The sequence below is a fragment of the Corvus cornix genome, chromosome Z (assembly GCF_000738735.6).
Source record: "Corvus cornix cornix isolate S_Up_H32 chromosome Z, ASM73873v5, whole genome shotgun sequence".
In the NCBI taxonomy this organism is placed as follows: domain Eukaryota; kingdom Metazoa; phylum Chordata; class Aves; order Passeriformes; family Corvidae; genus Corvus; species Corvus cornix.
Window position 1 is genome coordinate 66,948,124 of NC_046357.1, and position 17,111 is coordinate 66,965,234.

General features: G+C 39.6%; 1 protein-coding gene across 6 annotated transcripts in view; it reads right to left on the minus strand.

Annotated features, from left to right (window-relative positions):
- Positions 1-17,111, minus strand: part of LOC120411478 (3'-5' RNA helicase YTHDC2-like) — a 42,965-nt gene that overhangs the window by 12,448 nt on the left and 13,406 nt on the right. For 2 of the 6 annotated variants that reach the window (XM_039566693.1, XM_039566688.1), the window contains one exon: positions 16,339-16,870. The exons of 1 other annotated variant lie outside the window; for it this stretch is intronic. In XM_039566693.1, the coding sequence (XP_039422627.1) occupies positions 16,864-16,870 (7 nt within the window). In that variant the 3' untranslated portion in view covers positions 16,339-16,863. Of the gene's footprint in view, positions 1-13,832; positions 16,174-16,338; positions 16,871-17,111 lie in introns of those variants that run through there. 3 more of the 6 variants (XM_039566685.1, XM_039566691.1, XM_039566692.1) reach the window with 3 other exon arrangements.

The window sequence follows — 17,111 nt, forward strand, 5'->3', positions numbered from 1 at the left end:
TTTTTCCCCTCACTTTGTACACTGAGCATGATGTCACCTGGTCTGGAACATCCCTGGGGTCATCTGGGGTCACCTGTCCTGGCTGGGTCTCCTCAGCATGAGGAGCAGAAAAGGCCTTGGCTCTGTGCAAGCACTGCTTAGCAGTAGCAAAACCACTGTTGATACTTAACAGCTGTAAAACCAAAGACTTTCTGCTTTCACTTTTTTGAGTGCCTGCAGAGGTTTAATAGGAAGGTAAAGAGACAAATAAGATACCTCTTTTCTCATACAGCTGGAAAAATGGACAAGTTTTCATAAGTGCAGACTCTGGAGTTGGAAGTAGATGCAGAACATTTCTAAAGTCAAAGTCTAAAGGCAATCTGGTTGAAGTTAACATGCTTGGATTTCCCAGTATAAGTGGTATTCACTACAAGATGCATAAAAAGTTTTGCAAATATTTACTACAATGTGCACAAAAAGTTTCATCAACAGAAGTAAACCCATTCTTATAAAGTGTCCATAATAAAACCATACATTTTCTTTTTAATATTGATTTCTTGCATAACTTTTAAAAAGATTTTGTTCTTAATGAAACATTCTGGATGAAGATATAAGCCTAAAATACAGAGTCTGTGAGGTATAGAAGACAATTTTTTTTCTTTGTAGAAATATAATCTTCTTTCTGGTTTGAAAGTGATATATCATTATCATTTGTATCATAGAACTCATCAGAGCGAAAATATGTATGAGTAAATTCATGCTACAATAACTGGTAATCAAAGTTAAAAAAACAGAGAAAGAGGAAACTTACATATGAATTAAGTGTACAGTTTTTATTCTAGATATTGTTTACCCCATGACTGAACATTTCCTTCACTATTGAAGATGTGCTGAAAAGTTCACTGAAAAGAAGTAAGAACCTGGGTATTTTACCAATAACTACATGTGAGGTCTTTTTAATATTCACCCTATTTCTAACAAGATCAGGACAGGCTGCCGTTTTCCTGAGCTGCCACTACTGTATGGTACTAAAAAGATGCATGGAATATCTTTCCACGCACTTCAGCTTAAGAGTAGAATTCATTGCTACGGGATATTGGGGATTTAAAAAGGCTAAATTAATTCAGAAGATGTTTAGACAAGTTCACAGAGGGCATTTGCATCATGGATTGGTGAATGCAACAGTTGAGATGCAACACCCAGTTCAGAAACGCCTTACGTGCCAGAACCAGGAGAATGTTTCTGGAGGAAAGATCATTCCGTGTTTGCTCTTTTGTTTCTGCTCTCTTCCTGGGGGCCAGCCCATGGCAGCTGGCTGGTAATGAGCATGGAGGAGCATATGTTCAGATCCAGTGTCTCCTTGCATCATACATTTATATGGTGGGAGAATGAAATGTAGTGAATTTTATTTTCAAGGCAAGTTTTACTGAGAGAGCAGTGTTGCTAAGTGTGGTCGATTACATTTATAATTCTCAAAATATGAAAGAAGGAAAACCAAAGAAAGAACTAAAGCGTTGTTTGTTTGTTTGTTTGTTTGTTTGTTTTTCACTCCTTCTTCATCCCCTGAAGGTATTTTGAAAGCTCCTTAAATAACAGGTGAGTGCAAGGTTAGCCTTCCCTCAGTGATGTCATGACAGATTTGTTCATTCAGACAAACTATTAATGCAGAGTATGGTAAAATATAGAGAGAAAATAAAAGTTTTGTCCTCTGTAACACCCAGAAACAGCCTGGATCTACAAAACAAGAGTGTCAGGTCTGTCTTCAGAAGTCTGCTCCCACTGCAGGCCTGCTAAATCAGAGTAACACTTCTGGATGTACCAGTTTAAGAAGTAATGGGAAAGTGGAAAAACCACAGAAGGGAAAATGAGCTGTGAACAAAATTGACCATCCACACAGCTGTCCAAAAGAAGACCATGGCTTACTCAAGACTTAGTACCACTGTTATGTCTCCATTCACACAACTGCAGCCCCAGAAATGTGTGCAGGATTTCATTCTTTTTGTTTGTTTATAGGTCCATCCCATCATGGTGATATCTAAAGTGGTGGAAGTGCTGCACTGACTGTCTTGGGGTGGCTTTATGATGTGTATCCCATATTGCTGCCCTATGCCCAGAAATTAAATAAGTAAATAAGTAAGTAATGAGTATTTTGGACCAAACCACTACACTGACGAAGGAAGAAAAAAAAAAAGAAGCTGGATTTTCTAGCAAATCAAATTTGTAACAGACCTTTGGAGAGTGGCTCTACATATTACCTTTTGCTGTTCTGCAATCAATACTCCTGCCTCACCATGGCTGTACCTCAGGTGCTCTGTGCAGGAAATTCAGCTGTCAGATTGCTCCTGCTGTTTTACAAAAGGCCTCCCACTCTTCACTCTTCCTTTCTGTTCTCCTTGGGCATATGTTGCCATTCAACAAGAGTCAGAGTTTCTTGCACATGGGGTTATGGAGTTGTGCCACTGATGCCAGGAGCCTATTCTGGCTGCTTCCCTCTGAAGGCTTTTGGGAGATGTTTGCAATGCTGCATGCTATTGCTTTAAATCCAGCTACTACTGAAGACGTAAAATTAGGAGATGCACAAATAATGCTGGCAAACTGAAAATAGCTGAAGGGTTGAAGCAGGATGCTGGTTTTTTTACGTTTTGCTGCCTACGAGTATTTCCTTCCTGTTGTTAAATAGCCTTTGCCTAACAGGTGCTGACCACCATTTTAAAAGTAGACCTAAACCTGTATTTATTTCTATATTTTATGTATTTATATGCCTTTATATATTTTGTATAAATATATGAGTATAAATATTATTACTGAGGGTTTTTTTCCTTTCTTTTTATTTATTAAAAATTTAACAAAAAGCTAAGGGTTGTACATGTGCAGAAAAGAACTGCATACTCCATGGGGGAAGTTGCAGGCAGAATACACACCAGGCTGATGGCAGATATCACCTCAGAGTGAAGTGCAAAACAATATATTTTTTTGAGAGCCTGCAACATTAGAAACATTAAAAGATAGTAAGACAGCACTCTTTATTGTCTTAAGAGACTCTCATCTGAATGGAACAAAGAATAAGACATGTTTTTATAATACAGCCATTCAATTAGCATTGAGACCAGCACAGCATCCAAGTTCTCCACCCATTACAAACCACTTTCAGGATAATGAGCTTTTCAGACTGCCAAAGACTTGGAGACAAAACATTTCACATCGTATTTTTTGCAAGAACTAATAGTCTCCAAAATCCAGACACTGTTATACTCAGAAGGAACAAATATCTGAAATTTCCCAAAGAGCAGGAAGAAATATTCTTGGCTGTAATAACTAAGATTGCTTGTGGAAATCCCAGTATCGTTATTCTGGAGAAGCAAGACCTCATATGGAATTTGCCAAGCACATGTCTTGAGTCAGGCTCCTCAATTATACAATTCCTATCTCAGATCAGTTCCATAACTCAAACAAACAGATTATCTGTTAGTATAAAGAGGTAAAAGCCTGGACTCCAGGGTTTCCCTAACATTGTCCTCCCTTGTCCCCATAAATTTTCCTTTATTGTCTGTTCCTGCTTAGTTTATCTTACAGGCAATATGCTTCATGGGTATCACATGTACAAGGAATCATCCTTTTACAGTAATTTATAGTCAATCATCTCAGATCTACCTTGGGGAAGTCCAACATCAGAGGAAAAAAAGTGAAATTTAACTCTTTTTATCCAGTAACTATGCAACTGTAGCATGGAAGACACTGACCCTTTTAGCTCTGAATATTTTCCTCAGGATTAGGCAATGAGCAACTCTTCTCTGGTGTAGATTAGGGTTACTAATTGCATTACTTCTAGTGTCTTGTTATGAAGTATTGAGTGAAGTGGCCTGCATAATTTTATTTTCTTTGTTGTTTTGAAATCAGCTCTATGGTAACAGCAAAGGCAGACTGAGACAGAGTATTAGTCAGAGAATGATGAATAAAGGAAAATACATTCCAATAAACTGTTCCCCCTCCTGCTCTCTCTTTCCCTACCCAGAGACTCCTAAAGTAAATATGTAGCTGCTCACACTAGAGAAATATTTCCCTGGTAAAAACAGAACCACTTCAAAAATACTTCAAAATACTTCAAAAAAAAGATTTTAAGAGACCTCTGGAAATGATCTCATCCTACCTCCTTTTTGGAGCTGCCCTAATCTCAGTGCTAGATCAAGCTGCCCAGCCGGATTTGGGAGCTCTCTTGTGACAGAGGTTACACAATGGTCTTGGCAACAGTGCCTAGAAAATGGCCTAATATGGATATCCAGTAGATGGGAGCATGGTGTTCATTGCCATTTCTGTCAAGGCTAACTCTTTTCAACATGAAATTGTCCTTAATTCCCTGGTAGTCCTGAGAGAAAGGGCTTCAATCTAAAGGTGTGTATTTATGAGCCCATCCCACGCACCACATCCACTCAGCAGTGCCATTTATGTGTGGTCCCAAGACACTCTTTATTTCAGTCCCCGGGGTTGAAAAATAACATTTTCCATGCTCTGATCTGCCAGGAATTAGCTTCAGATGTCCTGAGACCAAAGGAACTGACTTTACATCATCTTTTCAAGAAAAGGCAATTGGAAGATTTTGGGGAAAAATGATTACAAATTTTCATGTTGGAATTACACCAGGATTACCATGTATTGTACTCAGAAGCTGTCAAATGCACAGAGTTATTAGATGGGGTTTGTGCATCTTCTACAATAAGCTTTCCAAAAGCCTGTTACAAAAAAGCAGCTCAGTTTTTGTCTCACTGAATTTCACTTCAAACAGGACTGACCAGAAAATAAAAAAAAAAACTCAGAGGAAAGTTATTATTCATATTTTACACCACATTTCCAACCTGTAGCACTCTGAATGGTTCAAAGATGTTTTTGTTTCATTATCTTGGCCACGGCATACCATAGAAGAAAATATTTCCACAAGGAAATCTGAATATGGGAAACACATGGGTTCCGCTGTGGTAAAGAAGAATAGGGGGAAGCCCATTTTTCAGGAGTGAACAATTAAGGACTTTGGCAGCAAAACTGCAATAATTTCATTTCTATAAGAGTAGAAAGACTTGTTTTTCTTTTGAACGTGTGAGTCGGGCTCCCAGTACAAGCCACTTAAATTTATGATCAGTGCAGGATCCAGAATCATTAAAACATACCAAAATTACACAGTTTTTGGAAAATTATGTGTACTTTTGGTTCTCAGCTCAATAAAACTCCATAGTACTTCCCTCACTACCTTGAACTCTCTACACAGATTGCACTTCTTGTCTTCCCTTTGAAATAGTCTTTTAAAAGATATGTGTGTATCAATTCAAGAAAAAAATGAAAAAAGAAAAAGAATTATGCAATTTCTTTTGGGAGAGGAAATGTAGGGTTTTTTAACACAGTAATGCTAAAGCAGAGAGGAAAACTGCTCCATTCAACTATGGAGAGAAATACAAATAAATAATATGATAAATGCATATAAAAGGTCTCATCTTTGCTGAAAGGACTGATAAAAAATACTACTATTCCACCCAGATAAGGACTTCCATTTGCTTAAAAGGAATTTTATAAAATATTATTAAATTAGGTTCATTTCAGCAATTCACTTCTTATACAATATCATGTTTTTAAAAGGATAAAAACATTAATTTGTATCTCCAAAGATACAATTTAACCATCTGAAATGTGGCTTTAGTAGTGCACTCACTGCACTTTCTCACTCACAAGCAGCTGTCTCTTAATGTGCAGCTATGTGCAGTCTAGCAAAGTAAAATGATTTTTTAATCCTTTTTTTAAAAATAGCTGATTTAAAAGGACCTTATTTCACATAGTAATTAAAAAATTGCCTATCTCCTAGTGGTCCCAAGTAAATAGGCTGAGACTTTCAAAGCTGCCCAAAAGATACATAGATCCAATTCCCATCCAAATAAATCTGATTAAGCTTTTAAAATACCTCCCACTGAATATCTTTCTGTTAAAAAGTTTTGAATTTAGGCCAAGCTGCATAAAGTACTTTAATAAGAAACTAATTTGAGACTTCAGTAATAATATATTTTCCTAAAGGTCAGTAGACTTGCAGATAGCTTGTAAGTTTGAGTTATCACTTCTTTGAACTCCTTTTGAAGATGATATGGAAAACAACCCTAATAGTTATTAGTATCCTAACCACATTTAAAATATCAATTAATCCTTCACTAGCACTTCACATTTAAGATTAGAAAGTGATAAAGCTTCGTCTCATCCATTGCATTCACTGGTGGACTTCAGGCTGAAGTAGAAGTATACCCTTTCTTAAAGACAGGTGTGCAGGTGCTTTTGTCAATTTTTGTTCTCTGATAGCAGAGGTCAAATATGTTCCAGACAGTGTGGGATGCCCTCTTGCTTCAGCAGAAATAAAAGATTGAAGTTTTTTGCTAACAAACTGCAAACACCACATTATAGAATCTTTTCCATTAGTCTAACTGCTACTTCAATCCATCCTGGTTCTACTTTGCTGCCACTGTAAGAAAAGTTATGTTTAATAAATAATCTTTTCTGGGATTACATTTCTTGGCAAAGTACCTTCTTGTTGTATAATGGTTGAAGATTTGGTACAAGCAGCACATCTTCTTTACAGCTTGTGGATAGGAAGGACAAACATTTCAGAGGAGAAAGATGTTGCTGGTCTTTCAGTTCCTTCTACGCAAAGCTGCAGAAATTAATATAGTGCTAGTAGAAATGTGATATTAATGTAGAAACTAATTTTTAACTATTTTTTTATCCAAAGTTCACCTTGCATTTGCATCTGTCAAGCTGAGAGCAATTAGATGCTGAGCTTAGTTGTACTCAGGAGTGCATGACATGAATATAAAAAATTGTCTGAGAAAGTAAAACTGCTTTCGTTCCATGGTTTAACAATCCCATTTCAAGTAAGTTCCACATAAGAGGATTTTGGAAAGGTGATTTATGTTTTTGCTAGGTGCTTAGAGTTGGATGGGTTCTTTTTTCCTCTGAAAGTTGGATGTTTTTAGCTTTCCTTCTGCCCCTATCTCCACATCATTCTTTTCCCCACATCATCCCAGCAGGTTTGCCAACACAAACACTTGTGTAGCATTCAGTGATCCAGCTATTCTCTAGAGGGAAAAAAAAAATTAAAAAAAAAAAAAAAGGAAAGGAGGAGGTGGTTCTTCAGAAAATGTCATGTTTTTTCACTGTTTGAGAATCCAAATCACACAGTTCTCTAGCTATGAGAGGGAACTGAGCTGGGAGAACGCAATGCTGAGAGGAAGGTTATATCTGAACTTGTTTATATTCTGCTTTCTGTAGTTGGTTCACCTCCTCTATTTAAAACAAACAACAGCATCCCAGTTATGTCTGCTTCTCAGTTCTCCCTTGCAATCTTCTTCTGTGGAGCCTGTTACGTGTGAAGGGCCACCTCAGAGATCTGGCTCACTGTTTCTTGAAACAAGAGTCAGACACAGGAGTGGAAGTGAGAGCACTACTCACCCTGCTCTTGATAATACTTGAAATAAGGGTTGAGCTCGTGAGAAACGTGTCTTTACAACAGATCACCTGTTCAGTGACAGGAGGTCTCTTGCCTGCTCTTGGAAATTGTCTTGAGAAATAAGGACTCCAGCCAACATAAAAGCTTTTTATAGAGCTTCTTGTCTGCATCAGCTTCAGATTAGTTTGCTGGGGGAAATTGTTGTCCTCTTTCTGTGGCTGTGGTGTAGCTTTCCACAGAAGAGGATTTTGGAGAGGTGGTTTGTGGTTTTGCTTGAGAATCAGAACAGATGTCAACTGAACAGTACAATTCAATGTCTTCCCTTCCCTGAAACAGCTGTGAATTGATTTGATTTGGGCCAGGACCATACTCCAGAGTTAAGCAGTGAGTTGTGAGGAGAGACAAATGAGGAGCTGAAGGGAACAGGGCACACTTGGAACACCTGAGGCTTTGTTGTGAAAATGCTGCTAGTACGAATAAGGACCCCCGTGCATTTCCTGCAAACCCACTCCATGTGCTACCCTGAGCAAGACTGTCAGAGTGGCTGCCTCAGAACAACATCAGCTCCACAGGGACCAAGTTCTGGTTTGCTGCTGTCGCCCCGGAGAATGTAGCAGTGATAGCAGTTTCCCCAAAGGCACTGGGGAATATGCCCTGATCTGGTGTCCCTTCACTGTGGACCCCCTCTCCTTGTAGCTTCTTTAGACCTTTCTTATCCCTCGCTGAAGATCTGTGTGCTGAGAGGGAGACAGTTAGTGTGGGGATGGAGGTAAAGAACAAGGGTACAAGTTCTCCCTTAGGAGACAAAATGGACAAGCATTGAAATATAAGAGCTGAACACTTAAGCTGCTTAAATCCTCGGGATCAGTGGCCTGTGGGTAGAAAAGTACTTCATGAAAATATCTTTTAATGAGGAAAGATTAATTCCGTACCAGCACAGCCTCTCATTCTGGATCTGGGGGTCACTATGAAACATCAAAGCCTCCCTAGCACTACTGTGAACTTCCAGGTGCTTAAACCAGTTTAAGCAGGCAGATGGTCTAGCCTGTGCCTCCTTGCTCAACTCCCTGCCTGTTTTCCAATAGGCAGAGGTGGCCTAAACTCTGAATGGGCTCCCTGTTAGGTTGGGAGGTCACTGCTCCTGGAGTGTTCCACTTGACATCCCCTGTTTGTAACCAAATGCTGAATGTTCTGGCTGCTGTAAATTGCTGATTTTTCATACAAAACCATCATTCACTCTGTTAGGAGAAGGAACTGATGGCCAATCCCAAAGCTCAGTGTTCTCAGTGGCAACTGGATCATGTCTTTGTCCGAAGACATCTCAGATGCTACTGGGAAATAATATTTTTTGAAATTCATTCCAGTTGGCTGTACCAGCCTGTACAGTTGCCACAGCTGATTTTTTTGTTGTTGTTGTTTCTGGGTTGCAGTTTGTTCATCTCTGAATGGACAAGTCGGGAATTGGGAATTTATTCCCTGCTCTTCAGGGCTACAGCCTCACAGGCAGAATCTCAGATAAAGTTTTTGCAATGTGCTGGTGACCCATGTAGGCAAAATGTGCAAGACTAGCCCAACCTAGGATGAGATTAAATGGAGTGGTAAAATGCAAAGACATGTGAAAAGAAAGACCTGAATGAATTAGTGGGTATGGGGAAATAAGAACATAATGAGAAAATGTGGTTGTTTTGTATTGTACATCTAAATATTGAGTACTGTGTCCAGTTCTAGTCTTCCCTCTTGGAAAAGGTAAAAGAAAAACTAGAAAATGTATGACAAATAGTGGTAAAGGGTGTCAGGTGTTAATTTCTGTTTAAGGAAACAGTAGATTAATCCTTTCAGCCTGGAGGATGACCAGCTGAGATGGGAGGTTAGGGGTGGTAAGTGGGAATGTTTGTTCACTATGATAAAAAATCCAGGAGATACCAGGTAAAGTGAACACACAGCAGGTCCAAAACAACTAAAGGATGCATTTCACCACTCTATAGGTAGCTAATCACTAAATGGGATTAGAGTCAAGGAAACTTCTCACCAGCACTAACATCCATTTTCTCTTTGAAACAAACCCAAGTCTTTTTCACCTCTGCTTGTGTTCCCTGCTTTTGCAGCCTCAGCTGAACAGCAGACTTCCTTCTCATACCAACAGGGCCAGATTACAGTTTTGCATTCCTTACAGCCAGTTTCCAGGAATTATCTCAGTTCTGTTGGCACAAGCAGGGCCATGCTGGTGAGCAGCAGCTGGAGATGGCCCCTTTGTCTTCTTGTTATCAATTCTGTGATACTTTGTGTGTCCCTTGCTATTACAGCTGCTTGGATCCTGACATTTTTCAACACAGGTAAAAACTGAGTCTCAAATGGACAAATATTCATGTATATAAAACAATTTAGTTTCGATTAAAGTGTCTTGAAATTGCATTTATCTGACACACGTGAAAAGTGACAGTCAAATAACAAGCTCATTGTTTCTTTTCATTTAGAGTTTACTAGGGACTTATTTATCATGATAAAATGAGTTCTCCTGCATTCTGCTAGAATGAAAGACCAGGTAGCTCAATGGATTAGACACTGCTCCAGAGCTTTTTTTTCTTTCTGGGAGCAGTTAAATAGAAGTCATTTTAAACAATCAACCCAGGATTCTGCCATTGACAGAACTTGACTGGAAGTGGTTCAGGGCAGAAGCTGTGCTTCCATTACCAGGGCTGAGATCTGCTCTCAGCATAAACCATCAGATGTAGAAAAGAAATAGATGGTGATATAAAATTATACTGCCCCAGAAAAGCATCTGTAGCTGTGCTCTCAGTCTGCATCTCACAGCAACGTGGGGACACTAATTTATATTCTTGGGGGAATAAGCCAGAAACTCTAGCTAAATACATTTAACACGAAGCATAAATGGCACTATGAAAATGACCATTTCCTCCAGACTTAGAGGCACTGTAACTCATACCCTCCAGCTCACTGGGTTTTATGCAACACTGTTCTACCTACTCTATTTCTTTCTAGGATTATTGGCTTTGTTACTTCCTCACCTGGAAACACAACATTTTAACCCCTTGGGTGCCACCTATATCTGTCCATATTAACACTGATCCTTCTTTCTGTAGCCTGCTAGGTGGAGTAATGAGCTAAACTCTGCTAATGAAGCAATATAAACCCAGGGAAAGTGCCCTTGTAGTTGAAAAGACCAGATTTTCCAAATGCCTCAGCTGCTCCTTTTTCACTGCTATCAGTTTTACTGTGACATAAATCTGGAAAGCAAATCATTGCATAGGTTTAAATAATGTCAGAATTTCTCTTCCATTCTTCCCTCCTTTCCTGTGTTCCTCACCAGAGATGATGAAATTGGAATATAAATTGTGACTGGAAGGTATTAGTTGTATCACTTAGTGTCTAAATAAAACCACAGGGAAGGATTCATTTGCCTAATTTCATTGCCTAAGGAAAGGGCAGATCAATCTGGTGCACACAGTTTCCTTACAGGCACTGGAGAGCACGATCTGAGGACTGGTTGCAACTTACTGCATCCTGAAGTTGGCGTATGATCAGAAAAATCCCTTTCAGAGTTTGTTGTCCAGATTTCTGCTGAGCCTGACTACCTTGGATATGGGTCCTTTGGGACTGAATGACTCCCGCCTTCAGGCTCCATTGGAAGGAAGGGGTGTTGGAACCTGCCTGGAGAGCAGCAGCCAGAATGAGAGAGGTATCTCTGGACTGAAAATAGGAGTTGTTTTTCCAGAGTATGACTCTAAACAGGATCCTCAGTCTCCTCACTGCTTGGGATTGTCCACTGAGGAGGAATATCCATTGACTACACAGGGAGTCAGAGAAGTTGGGCTAAGACAAATACTTGCAGGTAGATAACTAAATACAGCTTAAACTACTCTCTAACATTTCTCTCACTGATTTTTTACTCTCTTCAGAGAACTAGTGCCATCACTCTGGTTTCAGGGCAAAAGTCTTTTAAAAATCTCTTTATATGCTGCTTCTGGAAGGCCCTACAGTGTTGTCACCATGCTGTGGTGCACCCAGCACAGAAGGATTAATCATTTCTGTCTCCATAAATTCGTGATAGTAGTTCAGTGGCCCTTGGGATGGGCACCTGTAGCATTTCTTTCTAATAAAAATAGAACAGTTTTAAAAGCAAACAGACATTTGAAATAAGTCAGGGCCAAGTTTAGTTTTAAGAGTATGTCTTCTTCTTTGACTGTAAAAGCTTTTATTTTTCTTAGATTTTCTTTTCCTGGAAGTATAGTGCAGAAAGGAGCACATTAAAGAGGAGATAGACACATTCTGAGTCTTTAGAGCTAGAGTAAAAATTTCAGTTGAAAATGCCAGGCAGATTTTCAAGCTAAACTTGAACAAAACTGTCTGTATCCAACATTCCAATTAGAGCTATGGTCAACACTGAAACAAAGGAAGGTTCAGACATAAAATAATATTTGGTTTTGTTGTTATTCTAGTTATGTTCTCACTTCTTTCTCAGGAGCCAGGATAGGGCAAACAAGGCAATTTACTAATGAGAGTCTTGTTAATATTTTTGTAGGTTTTTAAGTATAAGATTATGTGCTTTGTGTGGGAAAAAGCCACGATATCAAAGTTATTGGCAGGACTAAATGGTTTGGAGTGTGATGTATGCTAAGTACCCACCTCCTGGATTAGTCCTGCAAGATAACTGATGATATTGTGTGCTTGCTTACAAAATACCAAATCTCTGACCCTCTTCTATGTTACTTCCAATATCAACACCCAGCTCTGAGGTCCCCAGCATGGGAAGACATGGATCTGTCTGTGCAGGTCCAAAAGAGTGCCACAAAAGTGATGAGAGTGATGGAACATCTCTCCTTCAAGGAAAGGCTGAGACAGCTGGGGTTGTTCAGCCTGGACAAGAGAAGGCTCCAAGGAGACCTTATTTCCACATTTCAAGACTTAAAGGGGGCTTATAAGAGTAATGTGGACAGCCTTTTTAAGGGCAATAGGACAGGGAGTAATGGTTTTACACTTCAGCCTAGATAGACGGAAGAAATTTTTTACAAGGAGAGTGGTGGAACACTGGCACAGGTTGCCCAGAGAGCTGATAGATGGCCCAGCCAGAAAACATTTGGTATTGGACAGGGCCCTGAGCAACCTGGTCTGGTGGAAGATGTCCCTGTTCATTGCAAGGATTTTGGACCAGATGAGCTTTGAAGACGCTTTTGAACCCAAACCATTCTGTGATTCTATAAATGCCCTGTGGGGCATTTATATCTGAGATCAGCCATGCAGCTGGGAGCAATCCCTTTTCTTTCTGTCTGGAATGAGTCTGTAAGTACAAAGGGATATAATGAAAACTGAAGTATGAAGGATTACAGTGATGCCTTGAGAGGCCACCTAAAAGCAGAGACTAGACAGGAGTAAGGGCATAAAGGTAGGTATTTGTTTGAAAGGCCTTCAAAGGTACACCCTGGGAGCCAGAGGCTACTGCCAAGATGGACCCCAAGATGGACCCCAGGTCACGAGTTCTTCACACCTTTATAGGTTTGGTTCATTTGCCTATCAGGGTTAATTCTCCAATTAGGGCTTCAGTTAATGATGTAATTTCCCCCTGTTTTCCCCCCCTTTAGAGGCTTTTGGTTTATACTTTTTGGGCCTAGGCCAGTTGGAGTGTCCTTGGAGAGCAGGCCTGGAGAGGCTTTGTTATCTCTAGCCAGCACGAGAGAGCAGAAGTTAACAGGCTACAAGAAACTTCAGAGGTACACACTAGGCAGTACAGGATTTGAAAAACATAAAAGTTAAAACCTAAGGCATCAACTGCAGTTTGTTTTCAAAACTTTGGAACACTGTTACTCTTCACAAAAACTCTGAAGGAAGTGTAATTCAACAGGCTCGTCACTTCTGGGGTATTTTGCTCTTGGCTTTAGTATATGTAATTTAGAAATTTGATAGTTTTTGGTAGGTTTTGGTCAAAACTCTGTCTAGACAACACCTTTTACTACTCTGTATCATGTAGCAAACATTTTGTCCTCACAATTGGTTGTCCCATCTGCCATATCCTTCCAGATCAGCCAGCTTTGGCCAGTCTGTGATTCTGTGACTCCTTGATGTCCTCTCATGACAGAATAACAAACACAGAAACAGTAAATCTGTGTACAGGGATTAGGATTGTATGACCCCTGTGCAAGGGACTAAAATATCCTTTAGAATCCACCAAACATGAGATTTGAGTTTTAATGGTTATTCCAACCGAAGAGCAAAGCCATAATGAGCTGCATTCAACTAGTAGACTTTGGCACTGGTTCAAAGCCATTTCATCCAATTATATTTAGATGAAGTTTTTCTTTTGAAATACAGTGTTTAATCTAAACCAAAATTAGATTTCCCATTTAAATAGCTATTAGGAGCAACACAGTTCAGTTGGCTGATTTTTTAATGGGCTTTTATGGTAACAGAATTAGTTCTTCACTGTTACAGAATTTGCATTGAGATACATCTTTCAGCATCATGATGGTAGTGATGGCAGATGATAGTGAAATAAACTAGTTAAATGTTTATGCAGGAATGGCATCTAAATAAGTAATGCAAGACAGTAATTTCAAAATCTCATCTGAATATTCTGTGAGGTTCTGTGAGAAAGACTGTGAAAATGAGGTCCTATAGCTTGGAGACAAGCTTTATGAACTTTAGATGCAGATCCCTTAGGAATTTTACTTTAAGAACAATTTCAGGCAGACATGAGTTTAGAGGTTTCATCCCACGGAAGAAGTGTTGAACAAGCTATTTCACCATTGGATAATTTCTGTAGAAATAATGACCATAGTAATTGATGGAGGGGGGTCAGGATTAATCTGCTACGTTTGGATCTTTGAGGACAGAGATGTGCTGTATCATAAAAGAAAGACACCTGCTGCACAAAAGGCTGCCTTGAAGTAAAACAAAACTTCCAATTGCCCTGATTAGGTGACAGAAGTTAATGAAAAATGTTTTGAGAATATTGAAGGGTAAGAATTATTGATGGTTCTTTTCCAGGAGACACAAGTGACTTGGTGCATTTTTTGGACATCCCTTTCCAAAATATCATTCTTACTTGAGCTAGCATATAGGGGCAGCAAATCCTTGTGGGAACTGTTTTTTTGCCTCCTATAACACATTTCAGTCTTGGGCAGCTGGGTAATATTGGTCTGTAATTCAGAAAATGAGTTTGTAAAGGACTTCTGGTTGATTTATTAAAAAATACCCTAAGGGTAACGTTACGTAGTAAGTTTTTAGAACAATACCCCCACTGAGAACTGAAGTAGAGTACTAGTGACTGAAGTCAGTGCATGTCTTAAGAATAATTCTTTTAGGCCCTGGGTGAGTGGTTTCCCCTGTTGAGCAGTGATTTAACCAGCTGAGGAGCTGCAGACAGACACCCACACCCTGCTGAATTTGATGGACATAAGCAGCCACTTGGAAGTTGAGCATGTGGTTAAGTGCTTTTCTCAGCAGGGGCTCTGGCTGAGTTTTGAATGTCACTGTTATATGTCTTTCCAATATAAGAAAAATATGTTTTCTGCATCTCTTTATTACAGAATCTGTTCATTCTTTTGACACTCTTATGCTCCCTTTTCCCATAAGAAATTAAATTGTCTTTTCTACAACATTCTTTTCTACTACGGCCAGTAACTCCATCTTTGAAAAGAGGCTCAAGGATGGAAAGGAGCAGAAGAAGAACAGATGAGGTGTTTAAGAACTTTCATTCATATGTCCTTAGTAATAAAGTGCAAGGGGAAAGAAATTCAGAGCATGTATAATGCATAAGTTGAATGATTTCTAAATAGGATTGTTTCCACATTTTCTATGAGCCATCAATAGCTTTTTAATGGTCCATCCCCAAATCCTGAGAGATGGTAGAATGTGCATTAATGCCCATCTGGTGTTCTGATGGGCTCCCATGATAGACAGAAGCATTTTTATTTTACTTTAGTTTTTCCAGGAACATATTCTTTTTCTTTCAGAATAAAACCCTGCTTGCAAAAAAATTACTCCCCAAAAGAGGATGGGAAGTATCTTACTAACTTTCATTTTCCTTTCAACCAAATTCCCTGTGAACTTCTTCATAAAGGTGGTGTGGATGTGCATAATTCAGATGCCAGATCTTGCTAAACCGAAGAAAAATGTCTTTTAAATTTGCATGTAGAAGCTTTAGGCTGTAAGAGATCAGACAAGGTCAGTGTCTGCCAGTCGGCTGACATAGTCTCAATTCTAAGCTGAGTCTGTATATTAACCCAGACCCAAACTGATTTCAGAAAAAAACACATGAAATGGGTTTTCTGAGTCCTAAGGTAATAGGTGCAGGTGACCTGTTAACACAGATTAGAATTTTCCTAATTTCCCAAGTGGGAGTTAAACATAATTCTAGATTTAATAACTTGCATTACAAGTACACATAAATGGCCTTTAAAAAATGAGAAATTTTGCTTTTGAAGCAGAACGATGAAGGTTGCAGCTGTATCTGTAATTTTGCAGTGTATCCTGTTTCTCTGGGTATGCATAACAAAGATTTGTCACTTTCTTCTTCTCAGAAGGTGAGAGGCATGATTCTGTGTGTCCCTTGTCCAGGTTATTTGGTATTCTTTGATCCCAGTTCTGATGTTTTGGTCATCTCACAACTCTTGCTGGGTTCCTGGCTTTTGTGTTTTGTGTTTGCTTGTCAGGGAGTGATGGAGAAAAGTCCTGGTCACTGCTTAGACCTTTATGGGCTGCTGCACACACTTTAGAGGGAAGGAGGAGTAACAGGTAGTTTGACATAGAAACTACTCTGCCTTGTGATTTTATGCTACTTTGAGCCCACCCCCCACCCCCCCCCCACCCCCCCCCCCTTGGATATTCTTGCTCTTAGTAAGATATTTTTACATCTTTTAAAGAAACTTCTCCTCCCGAGGTATCCCATAGCAGCATCTCAGGCTTTTAGTCCAAGAAAGTTGCACAGCAGCAGAAACAGCTCAAGCTGGGTACCTTTGGGGAGGGACCCTGAAAAAAGAAGTTCCTGGCCAATTAAACAGTCTGAGTTTCCAAACACTTATGTGGCAGCTCAGACCAATAATATCAGGGTCTGGGGTCTTCCTGTTGCTCATCAGGTCTCTTCGTTGTCTCTGGGTGGTCTATTTTGTTATCGTATTTTAGCTCTGAGGCTGTGTTTTCTGCTGATAGCTGGAACTTCCTTATCTTCCAGCTCCAGCCATCTCTTGGGTCCCTCTTTCAGGGAAGTAGATAAAAGCTCAAAAGTTCAACATATCTGCATGACAGTTCACAGCCTCGAGCCTAAGGATTCAGCCGATTTAGTAACTAGTGATAAGCAGACAGCTTCAGTCCCATGTCCAATATTCCTTAACAGCATCCATCACAATCTTCTTGCTCTTCATCCATCTTGCTTGTCATCTGGCTGGAACTCCTCTAGCTTGTCACCCCCTTGAAAGAAATTTCACATCTTAAATGGCTTGCCATAGAGGGGGAAACACAAGGTGCCGGAATAAAAACTTCATTACTTGTATCAGAGTCAGGGAACTAAATGTTTCTTTACCATTAACAAATCTGCTGTAGATAGGATGAAAATGAATTATATTCCCACCTGGCAATTCTCTGCAGCAAAATTCTGCTAATGCCCTTGAAAATGTGAGTATGGTCTTTGATATGGCTGCTGGCGCCAATT